This window comes from Sphaeramia orbicularis, chromosome 5 (assembly GCF_902148855.1).
Source record: "Sphaeramia orbicularis chromosome 5, fSphaOr1.1, whole genome shotgun sequence".
NCBI classification, from domain to species: Eukaryota; Metazoa; Chordata; class Actinopteri; order Kurtiformes; family Apogonidae; genus Sphaeramia; species Sphaeramia orbicularis.
In genome coordinates this window covers 22364659-22383731 of record NC_043961.1, presented here as the reverse complement: position 1 = coordinate 22383731, position 19073 = coordinate 22364659, and the positions used below count along the sequence as shown (strand labels likewise).

At 38.9% G+C, this 19073-nt stretch overlaps 1 protein-coding gene across 1 annotated transcript in view; it reads left to right on the top strand.

The window, feature by feature from the left end:
- The window catches only part of magi1b (membrane associated guanylate kinase, WW and PDZ domain containing 1b), a 253867-nt gene that overhangs the window by 199705 nt on the left and 35089 nt on the right, over positions 1 to 19073 (top strand). The window contains 5 exon segments of the mRNA XM_030134044.1: positions 3304 to 3361; positions 4292 to 4407; positions 6775 to 6894; positions 8902 to 9087; positions 10352 to 11008. Of these exon segments, the coding sequence (XP_029989904.1) occupies positions 3304 to 3361; positions 4292 to 4407; positions 6775 to 6894; positions 8902 to 9087; positions 10352 to 11008 (1137 nt within the window).

The following is a 19073-nucleotide window of genomic DNA, read 5'->3' as shown; positions in this document are numbered from 1 at the left end:
CAACCTGTCATCTGTACGCTATACAGAAAAATTCAATCTCTCCGTCCTGCTTTTTATTGCATCTGCTGCTGATTCCACTCCATCCAAGGGTTCTCCTCATTAGAAAACAGAGGGAGGCTCTCCAAGTTGGATGATTATAATTACCATCCACTCGCACACGGGGCTAAGCATAATTGGACGAGGGTAATAATATGTAAAACTGATACATCGTAGAAGAGGATTATTGGGCAATCTGTGTTTGTAGCCAATTAGAAGCTTCTGACATTATGTATGTGGAGGCCAGCCAATATTCATTGCTGCTGTAATTGGACTATAGAGCAGAATCAGATGGTTCTGTTAAACATAAGGGCATCACGCTATCATTTCCGATAACACCACAGAAATACAGAAAGATTGAACCATGGAGCAATTACGTGGTGGTAAAGTGAGCCCAGTCATGTCCATATCTCTTTCTAATCAGAGTTGATTATGTTGGATTTGGTCTCAGCCGTGGGTTTCTGTCAGAGTGGTAAAAGTGTTTGCACCAGTAGATACATGCTGTCACCGCTATGAGTAAATGGCTGCTGTCGGTACCATCTTCTCAAATGAAGTAGGTGTTCAGTCAAGTCAAGGTGCTATGATAGATCACAGAGCAGCGAGCAAAGATGAAGAGAGGCCTGCTGTTGACGCACACAAAACAGTGAATTATGCAAAGAGCGGTGGTGTGAAGGTTACTTCTGAAATGTAATATGTTCGATTACAAGTTACCCTGTCAAAACATGTAAGATTTAATGTAGGCAGAGTAATTATAGAGTTAAAAGTCATATAAATTACTAGAATTTATACTTTTTGATTACTTTTATATTAAATGTTTTAACTGGAAAGTCTTAAATACCTAAACCAGGTAGTGTAAACCTCACAACACTATTCAGTCTGGCTGCACAATATTGGATTATTACCCCACCCCCGAAGAGGAGGCAAGGGGTAATGTTGTTTTTTTTTTTTGTTTTTTTGTTTTGTTTTTTTTTGTTTTGTTTTTTTTCAGTTTGTTTGTTAACACTCCAGCAGCAAAACTATTGTTTGAATTCATACCAAGTTTGGTTTGTAGATTGCCAGTGATGCAGAATTGATCTCATTACATTTTGGGAAAAGCAGGTCAAGTTAAATTTTTTAATGAATTTTTTAGCTCCTTTTTTTCCTCTCATTTACTTATAATGGACGACATTTCACATGTCTGTAAAAACATCAATTTTGTTTCAATTTACTTCAAACTTGGTAAATATGTAGAAGCAATTCATATGCTGACATCAGCGCATGCATGGACATAATGACATCAGCTGGACTGATGTTAAAATAAGCTACAACTTGTACGAGGGGCGGGGTTTATTGTGCTTGGCACCACTTGTTTTTTTTTTTTTTTGTTTAGTTTTGTTTTGTTTTTAACACTCATCTGTTTTCCAACCACAATATAAAAACATACAAGAATTAGATGTTAGTTTTGGTTCTCCTTGTTCACAGATCTCACTCACTCACTAGCAACAGTATAGTCACAATCTAATGACAGGCTTTTCTTGTAGAGGGAAATGACAGCATGGCTTTTACATTTGTAGCAATAAGGAAAAATATTGCAGCATGATGCGCTTTGCTTGACCTGCAGTGGAACTATAGTGCATGTGCACATGGTGATGACAATTCTGATGTAATATACGAGTATTCAGTATATCATAAAGTACATACCATACTATACAATACTGATGACATGGTCGGCCAGGCGCCGCTGACTCAGGTGTACATTGATTTGTAGATATCATGTGATGCTAGATGAAACAAGCTAACCAATCGAAAACAACACGGCGTACTGCCAAACGAATGGAGCCTGTTTTGATGTGGAGGGAGTTCCTTATAAACCATTCTACTCATAAGTTTTTACCAAAAACAGTATTTTGAGGTAAAATCACCAGTATTTTGTCATTTAGTTGAATTTTTCCTCAGTAACTGTTACAGATTCCATTTATACTGTAAGTCAGTGTTTTTCAACCTTGAGATCGGAACCCCGTGTGGGGTCGCCTGGAATTCAAATGGGGTCACTTGAAATTTGTAGTATTGATAAAAACAAAAAAAACAAAACAAAACTTACTAATAAAAAATATGGTGAGTTGACAGAGACAATCCCAATCCACAAAAGACAAACTCTGAAGCTGAAACTGAACTGCACTGCACTGTGGTACTGTTTATCTTTCAAATGTTCATTGTGGTCAGTTTCAGATGCTGCAGCTCTTTCATAATTCATAGTTTGAGTTCTTGTTTGTTCAGTATTAATTGTCAGCCTTGTAAATCCAAGCTGGACTGACTGTACATATCCTGACCAAGGAAAATAAAATTCTCACTTTGTGCAGTAATCTACACCTGGCTTTTCTGCCTCCGTCCATAATAATATACATTATATAGACTAAATGTTGTCTAAAATGAATGTTCATTGGCAACATAGTATAACAAACTATTACATGATCAAAAACAAATTAATTTTAGCAAAAAAAAAAAAAGTCTCAGTTTTGAATGTCTGGGGTTGCCAGAAATTTGTGACATTAAAATGGGATCACGAGCCAGAAAAGGTTGGGAACCACTGCTGTAAGTATTCGGTCCTCCCTAATACTGGTAATGATTGAAACTTAATAGGAAACAGGCTCAGTGCTCTGGTCTTCACCCAAGGACAAATGTCTTTTCAGTAATTTCCAGATTAGATAAATTGGAAATGTGCTTCTTTGTTATCTTCCTCAGACTGTTCATCATTTGTATGAGACGATGGATGAGAGTGAAGCAAAAGAAAACTCAGAGTTTACTTGGCAAAAATACAGCACATAGTCACACACAAACCTTTAACCTCATTTAACCCGTGTTTAAGTTCCTCCTCCCTTCCCCATCTTCGCGTTCACTAATTTCTCCGTTTAGTTTTCTCGTCCTGATTACCCTCCCTCCTTCGTTCCCTCCCTCACGACCCCTCCCCTTCCCTCCTTTCATCTCGCCGTCTCTTCATTCATCCATCCCTCTCTGCCCAAGGGGGTCTACCTCTGTTCTTATCTGATGTGTGGAAATGTCAGCAGCGTGAGGGGACAAGGGGGGACAGCCTGTGAAGCTGTTGAGTCAGTCTGGCCCTGGAGACTGCCTGACAGGCACACACAATGGCAAGGCAAAAAGGTTTCTTCTGGCCTTGCCTCTAATGGCTCAGTACATGGCCTCCAGCAACTTCACAGCCTTGAGTTTCCCTCTTTTCTTCTGTCAGTGTTACTATCTTTTTTTTTTTTTTTCTTCATTTTCTTCTTTTAGAACTTCCGCCAGGATGGGAAAAAATAGACGATCCAGTGTATGGGGTCTACTATGTTGAGTAAGTGGTGCACATACATGAAAAACATCACATCACTACACATGAACACCTCATATGCAAATGCACCAGGTGACACTGCACATAGGTTTTGTAAAATAAAATCTTGTACATAAACACAAATGCATCCAGGGAACTTTTGACCTTTGAATAAACAGTGGCAGCTGTAATGTGTGTACGGTTCTGCTTCAAGATGTCACAGAATGTAACACATCCAGATTTCACTCCATCTATTTTGGTCCTTTGTGAAGTGGAAAATGTAGGCCATTTTGTTTGTGTCATTATCATTTGGAAGAACATGCAGTGAATGGGTGTGCTCGTGTGTTGCATGTGTTCATCTCATCTTGTTTAAAGCCCCTGGGCCTTAAGCATTAATACAAATATGTTTCATGTTTTTTGATGTTGTTCAAAGCAACACCTGGGGGCTTGAGGCAGTAGCATTTCTATTTTTTTTTTTTCCCCACTTTGTCCCAGCAGTATTTTCTCAAATATACATTATTCACGGTTTCATTCAGTTAAGGTATAATGTAATGTCTTTAATTTGCAGAAAGCCTCCTGTGTTTGTATGTGATGTGACAGATACTTCATGTGAATTAAGTCGTCGCTTCTGTTGAGTAGATTTGAAGTGATTTGTGAGTGCGATTGTGCAATGCATGTCTCAGAGAGGGGGATCCTGTGCAAGTACAGATGCATGTGTATTAACTGAAACCTATTACTATGTCATCCCCTCCCTTTCCCGGTGCTTTATCCACCCTCCTGTGTCTATCTCCCCATCCTGCTGTACTCCACTTTCCTGCTGATGTTTATTTCTTGTCCTACATCCTATTTTCTATCCCTATTTTTCATTTTTCTGCTTCTTTACATCCCCCCCTGCTCCTCATTCTCTCATCCCCCAACCTTTTTACTCTCGTCTTACCTTACACCCTCCTAAAGTCATATCAACAGGAAGACCCAGTATGAGAATCCAGTGCTGGAGGCTAAGAGGCGCAGGCAGCTGGAGCAACAGCAGCCTCAACAGCCTCAGCCCCAAAGCCAGCAGCCGCCCGAAGGTGAGCGCTACATCCGAGGTTCGTTCACAAGCCCCTACCAAGGGCGTCATTTTCTTTCTTTCTATTCATGTGTGTGGCTGATATGTCTATGTTCTGGTCTTGTGTGTGCGATTGTATCTGTTTTTATACCAGTTATGGCTACAGTGGTTCTTGATGTTGCCTGCTGCTACTTTATAATTTGCTAAGTGCTCTTCCATAAAGGCATAACTATTATTTGCGGCTGCACCGAGCAGCCCTTTTGAAGTTAATTTCTGTTTATCGTGTTGCCTTCGGGTGCTTGTTTGTGGTAATAACTTAAAAGCTTCTCTTTAAAGTTGAACACAGGTAAGTTTGGCTTCAAATGAGAATGATCTGACAGCTGAAGAGCCTTCTTGGTTATTTGTGTTGATTGAAAGTACAACCTTTAGGATTTATAGCAGAGATTGATCGTAATATTCATTAATATGTTTCCGTTCGTGTACAATCACATGGAAATTAGCATTACTGTTTTTTCAGCGTCTTAGAATTATCTGTTTATATTCATATAGGAAGCAGATCTTCCAGTGTCCACCATTTTGCACATTTTCTCAGAAAACAAAAACATTAGATTTTGAGATTTTTTTTTTTTTTTTTTTTTTATAATCTTTTTATTAGGACACATTTTCAGTATACATAACCCCTCAGCACAGGTATAAGCATGTCCAATTTTCCAGTTTTCCACAAACCAACTAACAACAAACAAAAACTTTTTTTTATTATTATTTATTTATTTTATTTTTTATTATTATTTTAAATTTTACATTTACATAAACATGTACTTAGACATAAGGAACCACAGAAACACAATACAAAACAAAACAAAAAAAAACTAAGTGTACAGCAAACCCACAGACCTATTAAACATACAAAAAAGAGAAAAAAAAAGAAAACAACAACAACAACAACAAAAAACCAAACATCAGCAACAAAATAAATAATATTATCTACTCCTCTTTACAATGTTCAGGGCTAATTAAGAGTTAATATAATGTATACTAACAAATAATAACAAATTTCTCCATCAAAAGGACATAGGAGACAGCAGGACACTCTTGTTGACAGTAGAGAAAAAAGGATTCCATTGTTGATAAAACAAATTAATTTGTCCACAAACAGAAAACTTAATGTTTTACAACTTTAAAAAGAAAAGACAACAAACAAAAACTTAAACTTAAAAAAAAAAAAAAGAAAAGTAGTACCCCCCCACCCCACGAGTGTTATAGCTATTCTATTCTGTTATGTTTTCTATAGATGTTTTTTCAAAGTAAGAGAGGAAAAGGCTTCCATGTAATGTAAAATTTCTCGGTTGATCCTCTGAGAGAAAATTTGATCTTTTCCAGTTTCAAGAAAGATGTTACGTCTGTTATCCAGGCATCTTCTGCTGGAGGTTTAGGTGGCTTCCAAAGAAGGAGGATACATCTACGGGCAAAGACTTGGAGATTTTTTTTTGTGTTCACCATATATTTTCATATTTGCTTCATAGAGGAGGGTGTTGTGAGGGCTATTTAATTGGTTACAGTCTGCAACCTTGCCACTAGATGTCATTAAATCCCACAAAGTGCCGGTAATAACGCTAATGACGTCGTATTCCTCAAGATGACTTTAGCTTTCACTGCTCATCCTGCGGCCTGTCCTTAACCTTACACATCTGCACAAGGTTTCAAGTCAACGGTTAATTGTAAATGCAAGCCGGGCTCACACAGAACCCCTCCAATCACTCTCGACCTTCTGCTCACTCAGCAGAAATCGTTTGATTTCACTCGATTACCTCCTGACCCCTCTCCTGTCTGAAAGCTCAACCTCTGCTTAAAAAAACTCAGTACTAGCAAGCGGGGTTTTTAGCCACTTTTTGAACTTTTGTATTGATTCTATTAAACTGTTAAGAATATAAATGAAGACTGTAAACCAAACCTGTGCGGTGATCACAGGGATTTTATTCAGTAAGTAAATGATAAGACATGTTAAAAAAAAAAAAAAAAAACGGCGAGAAAAGTTTGAGCGACACTGTCCGCCTAGATGTACGAACAGCAAAAGAAAAGTAAAACTACTCTAAAACTGTAGAGTCCTTGTTAAATTTTTAAATATTCTTCTACTTTACTTGCTCTGTGGAAGGTTTCAATCATTTCAGTTCACACTAAGAAACACCAGGGCTTTTTCAGTATACATTTTTATTCCTTGCTTTACCTCACCATTTTTCTAGCTTCGTATGAAACTAATTGGCTTCGTCCCAAACTCGGCACAGTAGGCCATGTTGTCCCAGAGCCCTATGCCCTGGTTTCTTCCTCAAGTAGGGCAGCTGTGCACCTGTCCAGACCCCATCTAGAGAGTATGTTACTTTTGCTGTTGCAGAATGGATTGAAGATTCGACGTTGGCAGGGGCTCCGCTGGCTAGCTATGCTGCCAACCACCAGGAGACCTACAGGGACCCTCAGACAGCCCCTACGGTGCCCAATGCAATGGGACAAAAACGTAAGTGCTCGTCCTTAACAGTCTGGAAAATCTCATGAAAACAGGATAACTCATTACTTTTTTACAGCCATGCTACCCAGAGCGACTTATTATAAGTTAAACAGAATTCAGCTCTTACAGTGTAGTTTGTTTTTCTGCACCAGTGCCCCAGGCCATGTTTGGGTTTTCTTGACGGAGGACCGGTTATGAATTGACACTATAAAGTTATTTCTCCGTAGAAGTTTCATTATATAAATCTTAAAAAGTGAAATTCAGTTCATTTTATATGTACAGTAGATTATTTCAAGAAAGCACTGGAGGTAGTAAGTGTATAGAAAAGACAAAGCTCTGCCAGATTTAGTTTATATACAGTTGTGTTTACATCAGCGACCTGTTGTTAAACTGTTCCTTTTTGTGGATTTTACGATCATTTGGCGCCACAGACACAGTGTCTAGCCATGCTATGTCACCTTATTCTGGCTGCCAGCTCTTTTTATACCAGCCTCCCACCAGCAGCTCATGTAATTAGCACAATCCCTGGAACTCTCCCTTGCTGCTCCGTCAGCCGCCTTTTCCTATTCCCTCATCGATCTCTTTATTTTATGGCTCACCGTCTCGTTTTTTGGCTTTTTTTTCCCGCCATGTCTCAGCTTTGTTTCAGTCGCTAGTGCTGTCCACCTTTCCGTCTTTCTATTCTACTCTTCCTTTTGCCCCTTCCCAACCTATTCCGACTTCGCTGTTCTCTACTGTCCTAAGCCTTGACATTCCTCCAGAGAGAGAGGCGTCATTTGAAATCTCTTTATCTAACTCCCTGCTTTCATGTTTCTCTTGCTTCCTGGTCTGTTCTCACATCTCTGGATCCCTTGTGGATAAAGCCGCCATTTCAGCTTGCAGTTTTGTTACATCTCCTCTGTTCTGAAAAATGCTATTCAAAGACATAGCGCACAAAAAACACACATATACACACGGTACATAACACTACAAATACAAGGACACCAAACTGACTGCAAGGGTAATGCATTTTTCATGGAATGAATAAACTGTAGTACTGCCATAACCTAATGTTCTACTGCAGGTCACTCGGCACACATTCCTCTGTGGTCCTCCCCACTTAATGCATACTATCTCCATGTCATTTTTCATAGTCATTCTCAGATTCACCTTTTATTTGTCTAGAACATGTGGAGTAATCTTTTTTAATCTTTTCAGTTATATAGAGTCTTCAGTTAATAAACAATACAAGCTCACCTCTCTTTCTCTTGTTCTCAACAGCGAATGCCTCGTTTATTTATTTATTTTTTTAAAATTTGGACTGATTTCATCTCACATCTTTCTCCCTCTGTAATCACAATATGAAAAAAAAAGAAAAAAAGGTTGAATAATTGGATAAAGATTGATTGTTCTGTGAAGAGTCCTGTTTCATTTAGATTTCTATGTTTAATCAAACCCTCACTGCTAATGCAAAAAGACAGGTGGGTTTTGTTGGTGGATCAGGCTCTATTTATTTTTTTTTGCCATTTTATCTTTTGATGCATTTGATGTCAGTATTGTTTCATGTGAAAATGTCTCTGAATAGTGGCCAATCAGGAAGCTGGGCTAGAATTATTTAAAATTCAATTTTCAGAAAATGTACCAACTTAACTGCTTTTTGTTGAATTGACGTTTCAACTGCACCATGTACAGGCGGTTTAATGGCAGTTTGGAACTCAATGCACTTTTAAGAAATCAATATTGCCTCAGTCAACGCAGCTACAGTATCCACATGAGAGCCTGTGCAAGTATCATATTCATCAGCTTTTCTTACCAGCCAATATAGCCACAGACAAGGAGTTTAAAATGTGCTTTTCTCAAGCTAGTGGCAGAAAGCATTTCAGTAAAGCCTAAATATACCAAGTCATTAGTAGTGAGCAGAAGAGTTTGGTTACCTTAAGTGATGTGTAGACAGAAGTTAAACCTATTTTGATTCCTTCAGTGCTGCTATCAAAACTGTGTCCAAACTGAGTTATATGCGTGTATATGTGTGACCAGGAGGGAAGCCTTTCTTTACTCGGAACCGATCTGAACTCAAGGGGACTTTCATCAATACCAAGCTGAAAAAGAGTCGCAGAGGGTTTGGTTTCACCGTTGTGGGAGGAGACGAGCCAGACGAGTTCCTGCAGATAAAGAGTCTGGTTTTGGATGGGCCTGCAGCACTGGACGGCAAGATGGAGACAGGTTGGATCACTGTTTTTATTTAGAGAAATATTAGAGATGATGATTGGGATATTGATTGGATTATTTAAGGATGCATATTTTTGGTGGAGAAGTCAGAGAAATGGTTTGAGTAGCAAAAGTGGAAAATGTTATTGGTAATATTTTTCATATTGTGTTACATTACATAAAAATACAACAGCACAGTGAGCCACTTCTTAATGACACCTGCAAAAGCAATATTAATTCTGAATGTCTTGCAATACCTAGCCAGGAAACTGTTTTAACCTTTTTTTTCTTTTCTTTTTTTTTATTTACTTCAACACAGTAGAAGTGTACAGAATGGCCCAATAGAGAGAAAGGCACATTAAGTTAAACATTTATACGTAATGCTTTGCTTACAAAGTTTGCATTTCACCTCCTCATGGTCACTCTTTAGACTCTCAAAAAAAAAAAAAAAAACATTTTTAGATATCCTACTTGACATATGGAGTTAATTTAAATAACTAGTCGATGGAATATTAATGTCTGTCCTGACTTACTATAAAGGTTGCTCTCATAGAAGGAAAAATTTCATTCTCATTGATAACACTGGGTTACAAAAAAATGTTTTTTGCAAGTTGTCCAGGTTTTTTCAACTGAATTAGGACCATTTTGCACCGCTAAATCCAAAAATGACATCTGTTTTTCTCAATCAGGTCAGGTTTTTTTTGCTAATTTGATTTTGAAAAATTTGATCTTCTCACAAAATTGATTACATTTTTGTGACTTTATCAGTTGATTTTTTATATAGTTCTCACCCAAAATAGGTTTTAAGAGAAAAAAAATCATTTTCTAACAGGATTCCTGTTAGGTACAATGGTGTATTCACCGCAGAGGTAGCAGAATACGTCAGGCTTATTTTTGCAAGATCTTCTAGTCGAAGCCATTTCATTCGCCTGTAATATTAAAAAAACCATTAATCATAAATTGGCAAAAGTAAAATCTTCAGAACTATTTATTACAATTACTATTTATTACTATTACTATTTATTACTATTTATTGCAAGAAATATGAAAGAATTTTTTATCATATGATGTGAAAATGCCCATAAATGTAAGCAAAAATGTTAAAAAGCCAATATGTAGCATAGTTCAGAAAGTTGACCTGATTGAGCAAAATTAATGTGATTTTTGGATTCAGCACACCAAAATTATCCTAAATCAGTTTAAAAAACTTAAACAATAAATTTGTTGTTGACCAGTGTAATAAAATCCAACTAACTTGCTGCCCCTCTCTGCATCTAAGGTGACGTGATAGTGAGCGTCAACGACATATGCGTGTTAGGCTACACCCACGCCCAAGTCGTGAAGATTTTCCAGTCTATCCCAATTGGCTCCATGGTCAACCTGGAGCTGTGCCGTGGCTACCCACTGCCTTTTGACCCAGATGACCCAAACACCAGCCTGGTTACCTCAGTGGCCATTCTTGACAACAAAGAGCCCATAATCGTCAATGGCCAGGAGGCCTCCAATAGCTATGACTCGCCGTCCAGCCACGGCAGTCAGAATAACAACAACGGCTCAGCCAACGGCGCTGCACCGCTCAACGGCATCCCCCGACCCCACAGCCCCTCGACAGAGGTGGCCTCCGACACCTCGTCACAGCACGGCTACAGCGATGTGGTCACCCTGGCGTCTTCCATCGCCACACAGCCGGAGCTCATCACTGTACACATGGAGAAAGGAGACAAGGGCTTCGGCTTCACCATCGCCGACAGTCCTGGAGGTGGAGGGCAGAGAGTGAAGCAGATCGTGGACTACCCTCGATGCCGTGGTCTCAAGGAGGGTGACATCATTGTAGAAGTCAACAAGAGAAACGTGCAGACCATGTCTCACAACCAGGTGGTTGATCTGCTCAGCAAGTGTCCCAAAGGCAGTGAGGTCACCATGTTGGTGCAACGAGGTGAGTGGAAGCTGACCTCTGTTTATGCATGTGTTTTGGGTCAATGAATTTGTCATTTGAACTGTAACTGATGAGAACAGATGGAAATGAGAAAGAAGGAGGAAAAGTGTCAAGTTCTATTGTAATTCCTGATTCATGTGCCCATATGTTGAAATATTGCAGAGCGAAACAAATCTCTCCTATGAATCTGCTTGATGTTGTTGACAAAAAATAATAGGCTTCTGCCTCACAGGCTGTTCCAGCTCGCAGAGAGCCTTTTATTGACACACATATTTATTTATTCATGTAAATAGAGGTTGGGAACTAAAAAGAGATTGCAAAGAAGGCAAGATAGAGGGATAATTATGGCGAGGGAAGGGGAGAAGGAGCCACAGAGAAAGTCAAAATAATGTTTGAGGACATGGTTGAAAGTGAAGCAGGAAAAGAGAGTGAAGGAGGAGTAATAATACTTACAGTGAATGCAGTGACAGTCAGAACATATAAGGTGTCTTGAAATAGAAAGGAGGGAGAGGGAAAGGAAACATTAAAAGCTGGGATGGAGCAACATGAAAAGAAGGGTAAACATGTAAGAAAAAGTCACAATTTGTTGGGGTTTTTTCAGTATCTCTCTCTCTCTGCTCAGATTCTTATGCTCCTCTCCTCTATTTCTACTGTGTGTTTTTGTTGCTTGGAATATGTCCAGTTTATTAGAGGTTAGTGTACAGCTGCGCTAAAGCTACACTCTTTCAAGATGCCACCGGTTGTCCTGGCACGCTTTTTCTCCACCCTCTGAGCTCAGGCATGATAGTTTGTGACATTTTGCAGTTAACGTACATTTTCAAGGTTACCTGTTGTGTATCGATACTGCTAGAAGCGTGCGCAGCTCATAAAAGCTGCTGTTAAACTTACGCCACCAGTCTTTTGTCATGACTTCTGTCACACCGAAGCATTAAATGGAAACAAAGCAACTGTGAATGCAGGATGAAACTGCAATGATTGGATTTCTGTATTTTTTCCTCCAATCCCCTTCAGACTCGCAGACATTCTGAGCTCTAAACGCACTCTGTGTGATACAAGTAATTGGACCATTTTCTCTGTCAGACTGTCCATAGCTTGCTTTGGGGCTTATTAATTCAAGTAACTAAAAGGTTTTTCTGTGTGTGTGTGAGTGCACATGTATTCGTGCACACAGTTTATCTCCTCTGTAGGGTTAAGTGCTCACAACTGTCAAGGGAAATTGGTCAAATGAATGGCAGCCAAGTCGTATTGTGACGTTGTCTTGAGTGTCCTTCTTTCTCTACATGTGTGACTCTGTCTCAATTTGTATGTCCTTGTCTTCCCCTGAGCTGTCATGTTCTCTCTTTGTCTCTGTCCTTTGACTCACACCCACATTCCAAGCAAACACAGGCCGATACATCCCACTCCCCCTCAGTAGTTTTTGCCTAATGAGTAGCATTTTTTTTTCATTGTGTAAGTGTACACAAGCCCATAAAGCCATACAACCTCATCATCATGGGCACCGGCTTAATGGGCTGTCAATAAAACAGGAAGCTGTTTAGCAGGGCTTGTGTAAACTCAGTGACTTGCTTTGAAAGCCAGACATAAACAGATATGACTTGAATAGAATAAATGCAACAAAGGTAAGGTGATGTTAACGCATACTGGTGATTTAAACTGAACGTACAATATAGCAAGGCAAGAATTACATAAAAACAACACAAAGGAATACAGGCTAGAGGAGTAGGGGTTGGAATCAAGAACCAGTTCCAGCTGACAACCACTTCTGATCTATCACAACTGCTTACCTCTGTACCTGTCAGGGTTTTTTATTTTTTGTATATTTACTTTTATAGTGTTTTAAGTTGCACATCTCAAATATGTTATTGCACCACTGGACAATAAGGAGTGATGGTGAAGAGGAAGAAACAACCCAAAGAGCAGCTTAATTTCACAAAGAAAAACATAACAACAGTGCAAGTTGTTACTAAGACAGATTGGAAACACCCCTCATGACCATTATGATGATTAAACGGTTCAGAAAATGCATGGATGGAGGTCAACATAAGCTTAAATTCACGGAAAAAATTATTAGACCACCCTTGTTTTTTCAATTTCTTGTTCATTTTAATGCCTGGTAACACTAAATTGTACATTTGTTTGGACAAATATAATGATAACAACAAAAATAGCTCACAAGAGTTTAATTTAAGATGATGATATCTAGCCATTTTCCATGTTTTCTTGATAATAACCAGAAACACTTCAGTTCTTACATCAATAGTTATGGCATTGTACGACAAAAACAGTGCTTTTAGGCATTCCATGTTTAGTTTTCTGTCTGTTTTAGTCACATGATACACACAGGAGTTAGTAGTTGATTGCATAACCGTTGTTTTTGATGACTTTTGGTGGTCTAATATTTTTTTCCGCGACTTTATACAGAAATTTAAATCAATAAGGGAATCAATAATGAATTAGGCTGATAAGCACAATCAGTAACAGGTTTGAAAATTGTAATTCTTGAAACATTTCAGCGTTGTACAAGTAGTGAAGAAATCCATAAGAGGTCATGGAGTGAACCCATTTCAGTCCTCAGTGCTAGAGTGAAGTTAGAGTGAGTTACCTTTTATGTGGGTTACTCTATGGGCACAGATCTAGGCCTTGTTTAGTCACACATTAATCACGGTATCAGGTCAAACCAACGCATTAGAGAAATGTCATTCCATAACTTCTGTTTTTAGGTTGAGGATGTATTTGCATTCGCGGAGGAGTAAGACTTAAATTTGATCCACATTATGATCACAATGACGAACAAGCATTGTGTCATTTCTTCAGGTTATCTCATTTGAAAAGGAGTGACTGCCATCTGCAAAGCGTCTTGCAACAGCTGATTTAGGATCAGCAAGTGCACACAAACACAGTCAACAAATGTGAAGAACCAATCTGCCGTACAGACTATAGAAGAACGGGCCCATCTGGCAGTCAAGGTTTAATAATAAAACAAACGTCTGCTGGTTGCACATGTTATTAATTCTTTATTTAACCAGACAGAGTCCCAGTGAAATCGAGATCTCTTTAATAAGGACGACCTGGCCGAGAGGACGCCAGCACACACCATGACAGAATACAGGTTTTAAAAGACAGATAAAACAAACAATAATTTAGTAAGAATGTAGAAGTTTGACAGTTTTTAAACTCCAAATTTAGTTGAGCTCACAGCAGTTTAAAAACACAGGCACTATGCAGTTGACTCTTACTATTCCAGTGGTTCCTGACCTTTTTTGGCTCATGACCCCATTTTAACGTCACAAATTTCTGGTGACCCCAGACATTCAAAATGGAGACTTTTTTTTTTTTTGGCAAAAATTAATTTGTTTTGATCATGTAATAGTTTGCTATACTGTGTTGCAAATAAACGTTAACTTTAGACAACATTTAGACTATATAATGTAAATTTTTATCAGTACGTTTTAATTTTTTTTTTATAAATTATTAGATATTTCTGGTGACCCCAGACATTCAAAACTGAGACTTTCTTTTTGCTAAAATTAATTTGTTTTTGATCGTGTAATAGTTTGCTATAATATGTTGCAAATAAACGTTAATTTTAGGCAACTTTTAGGCTATATAATGTAAATTTTTATTGGTAAGTTTTAATTTTTTATCAATTACTAGAAATTTCAGGCGACCCCATTTGAATTCCAGGTGACCCCACGTGGGGTCCTGACCCCAAGGCTGAAAAACACTGCACTAGTTGCTTTTCCATTGACCCAAAAATTGTGCAAATATAACTTAAGCATAAAAATTTACCTAATGGAAAAACTACAATTTCATAAAAAGTCTCATTTTTCAATTAAAAGTTTTGGACTGGCAAGAGGTGGTTTTTCAGGCGTAGCGCAAATGGTATATTACGCAAAACTGCAATGGAAAGACCTTTTTTTGCAACTAGAGTCAGGTGATGTTGATGTACGTTACAGCAAGTGAAGAAAAAGAAGAAACATGTCACGGTGTGTGTGGACACACCAGGAAACCAAATAATTTTTTAATTTAGTACGAGATGGAGAGGCAAGATATAATAATAATAATGAATATATCTGTAATCAACACCATATTTATGTTCGTCACCATGTTTATGGATTTGACTTCTCATGTCATCTTGTGATAATAAATAAACAAATCATCGCATTTGTGATTTAATGGAAAAACTGACTTGACGCACTTCTGTTTTTTCAACATTTAGTAAATATCAGTAAAGTTTTGCGCAGATGTCCAATGGAAAAGCAACTACTGTCTTAAGGCTAAAGACGTTCATTTTGGCTTCTGTTTATGTAATTAAACTTTTTTCTTTTGTCTTGTCCGTAAAATGGAAGGATTACAGCACAGTGATTAGTGAGCATAAGTACATGTTTTAATAGTGCAAAGTGGTAATGGTCAGAAACTGAACCACTGTATTGTTAATTTGTGGGGCGGCCGTGGCTCAGGAGGTACAGCGGGTCAAAGGGTTGGCGGTTTGAATCCCGCTCTGTCCTAGTCATGTGCTGTTTTGTCCTTGGGCAAGACACTTCACCCTCCTTCCCTCCAGTGCTGTCACTCACACTGGTGTATGAATGTGTATGAATGTTCGGTGGTGGTCGGAGGGGCTGTAGGTGCAAATTTGCAGCCACGCTTCTCTCAGTCTGCCCCAGGGCATCTGTGGGTACAGATGTAGTTTACCACCACCAGAGTGTGAAAGTGTGAGTAAATGAATAATGGATCCACTGTACGCGCTTTGAGTATGTGTTTATAGTAAAGCGCTATATAAATCTAATCCATTATTTGTTACTGGTTTTGATAATAATGTCAAATTAGCAGAGGTGTCAAATTTATTCACTTTTATTCCTCAGGTAGAAGTATAGATACTAGGGTTTAAAACGACTTCTGTAGAAGTTGAAGTATCAACTCAAGCTTTTTACTCAAGTAAAAGTGTAAAAGTACTGCTTTCAAAACTATTCATTCATTCATTTTCTGAACCCGCTTTATCCTCACTAGGGTCACGGGGGTCGCTTGGAGCCTATCCCAGCTACATAGGGGCGAAGGCGGGGTACACCCTGGACAAGTCGCCAGTTCATCACAGGGCTGAACATATAGAGACAAACAATCACTCTCACATTCACACCTATGGGCAATTTAGATTAACCAATTAACCTATCAGTGCATGTCTTTGGATGGTGGGAGGAAGCCGGAGTACCTGGAGAGAACCCACGCAGACACGGGGAGAACATGCAAACTCCACACAGAAAGGTCCCACCCCCCGTCGAATGGTGTTGGAATCGAACCCAGGACCTTCTTGCTGTGAGGCACGAGTGCTAACCACTGCACCACCGTGTCGCCCGACACTACTCAAAACTACTTAAAGTATAAAAGTAAATGTAAGGGAAAAAAATCCCATTAGGACAAAAGCTTAGGCGGTGCCACAGGGGCCTATAGTGGACTACCCCTCCTCCCCCAAAAAACATTTTTCTAAAGCCCATAATGACTATAATGTTATATTAAAATGTTAATGTTGAAAAATTTGGGATGCGCTCGTCTACCTGTTTCAGACGCATACAGTATATGCCCTTTGAAATTGCTCTTCCTGGCTGCTACTATTGTCCTCGCTGGTTCTTGGTTGGGACATTTCACTGGAGTTCTCTTGAGTCTCTGCCATGGACGTCTTCATACTAGGCTGCATTCATCTGCTATGTCCCTGCTGGACTGTGACATGGTCCGTGTCATGTGCAGGTGCAATGGATCGCCTACAAACCAATAGGGCAGGGGTGGCCAACCCTGGTCCTGGAGAGCCACAATCCAGCAGGTTTTAGTTGTATCCCTCTTCCAACCACCTGATTCAAATGATAAGCCTATCATCCACCTCTGCAGAAGCCTGATAATGACCACCAGGTGTGCTGGAAGAGGGAAACATCTAACACATGCAGGATTTTGGCTCTCCAGGACCAGGGCTGGCCACCCCTCCAATAGGGTGTCACAATGGTACATGTTTATACGTCTCATCCAAACACAATCAAATTCACTGTATCCGGAAGGAGCTGTTTATTTGGATAGTTTTTTTTTTGTATTATTTTTATTTGAATGACGACAAGCCGGAATGAAATAGGAGTAACGAGGCTATATTTAAAATGTAGGAGTAGAAAGTACAGATAATTGCGTGAAAATTTAAGGAGTAGAAGTAAAAAGTCGGCTGAAAAATAATTACTCCAGTAAAGTATAGATAACCAAAATTTCTACTTAAGTAAAGTAACGAAGTATTTGTACATTGTTACTTGACACCTCTGAAAATTAGACTATGTTAGGATTTGCGAAAGTAAGAGAAATGTAAAATGTATTCAGTATAATTCTGTAGCTGGAGCTTCTGATATGAACAATCAATGATTATTGATGATTTATGTAATGACATCATCTTATTTTTCTAGCGATCTAGGTATGAGTTTAAAAAAAATTAGACACTTGTGCTGCAATAAATAATTTAGTCTTTTTTTTTTTTAATGATTCCTGTATGCAAATAAATAAAATATGGACAGAACGCCAGATGCATCAGGGATTATATTTGACTTTGTGGAAATGATGAGTCCGTTAACATTCTAATACATGCCAGTCCTGTGTTTGCTTCATCGTTCACCTGTCATACGTGTTAGAAACAGGCACACACATTAACATAGTCACACTCATGGGAGAGTATACCAAGGTTTTAGACACGGTGCCTTAATTACTCTCCAGCTCTCTGCTTACTGATTTCTCAGTCCAGCTCCTTCCACCAGTAGCAGTAAGGCACACTGTCCTCTAATTGGGGTCCTGATGTCAGCTTTGCTTATCACATACATACATCTTCTTCTCTTTGGTGCTTTCTTTTCCTCTCACTCACTCCTATCCATCAAAAATCTCTTCATCCCTGTGAAAACATGGCGGGCTCATACACACAGACAATCAATCTCAAACATGAACAGTCATGCATCCAATTATAGAGCCGAGGCAGAAAGACCCTGGTGCTGTCTTAATTGGTGGAGTTCCACCCCCTCCTCCACCTTCCATCCCTTTTCCTGTTTCTATTCCCTACTGCTACTGCTGCTGTGTAGATTCACACCGACTCGCCCACATGAAGATAGGAGCGACTCCCCACGGACCAGTGCATGTAAATAGACGTGTGATTATACAGCTGTGTGCAGCGGTGTAGCCCCTCACCCCTTGGATTATATGTGTGTGTGTGTGTGTGGTTTCACAATAGCAGCATGTGAGAATCTGGTTTTGAGTGTGTGAAAATGGATGCTTTTACAACAAAGAAGGTATGAATACAGGGTGGGGAAGCAAAATTTACAATGAACATTTAGTTTTTTCTCAGCAGGCACTACGTCAATTGTTTTGAAACCAAACATATATTGATGTCATAATCATACCTAACACTATTATCCATACCTTTTCAGAAACTTTTGCCCATATGAGTAATCAGGAAAGCAAACGTCAAAGAGTGTGTGATTTGCTGAATGCACTCGTCATACCAGAGGAGATTTCAAAAATAGTTGGAGTGTCCATAAAGACTGTTTACAATGGAAAGAAGAGAATGACTATGAGCAAAACTATTACGAGAAAGTCTGGAAGTGGAGGAAGCAACAAAAAACGTACCAAAGCTTTTATTAAAGTTCTCAAATCCAAAATCCTAAAGGATCCAACCAAATCCATGAGAAAAATGGCAACTGAACTTGAGGTAGACAACAAGACCGTTAGAAATGCAGTAAAATATGATTTGAAGATTTAAATTCTCATGACTTTCAATAAACTAATTGGTCATACACTGTCTTTCAATCCCTGCCTCAAAATATTGTAAATTTTGCTTCCCCACCCTGTATGAGAAGGAAAAGGATGAATGACACAAATGCCAAATCAATACAGGTCAATCCAAGTCCAGATTACATCACCTGATATAGATCATTTTTATAAACTTGGAAATATCACCATAAATGTTATCACCACAAACATTTTTTACATGTCTTGGAGAAGTGACAGTTGTAACCACTGCACCACTTTAATTAGTCTGCTAATTGCCTGTGAATATGAC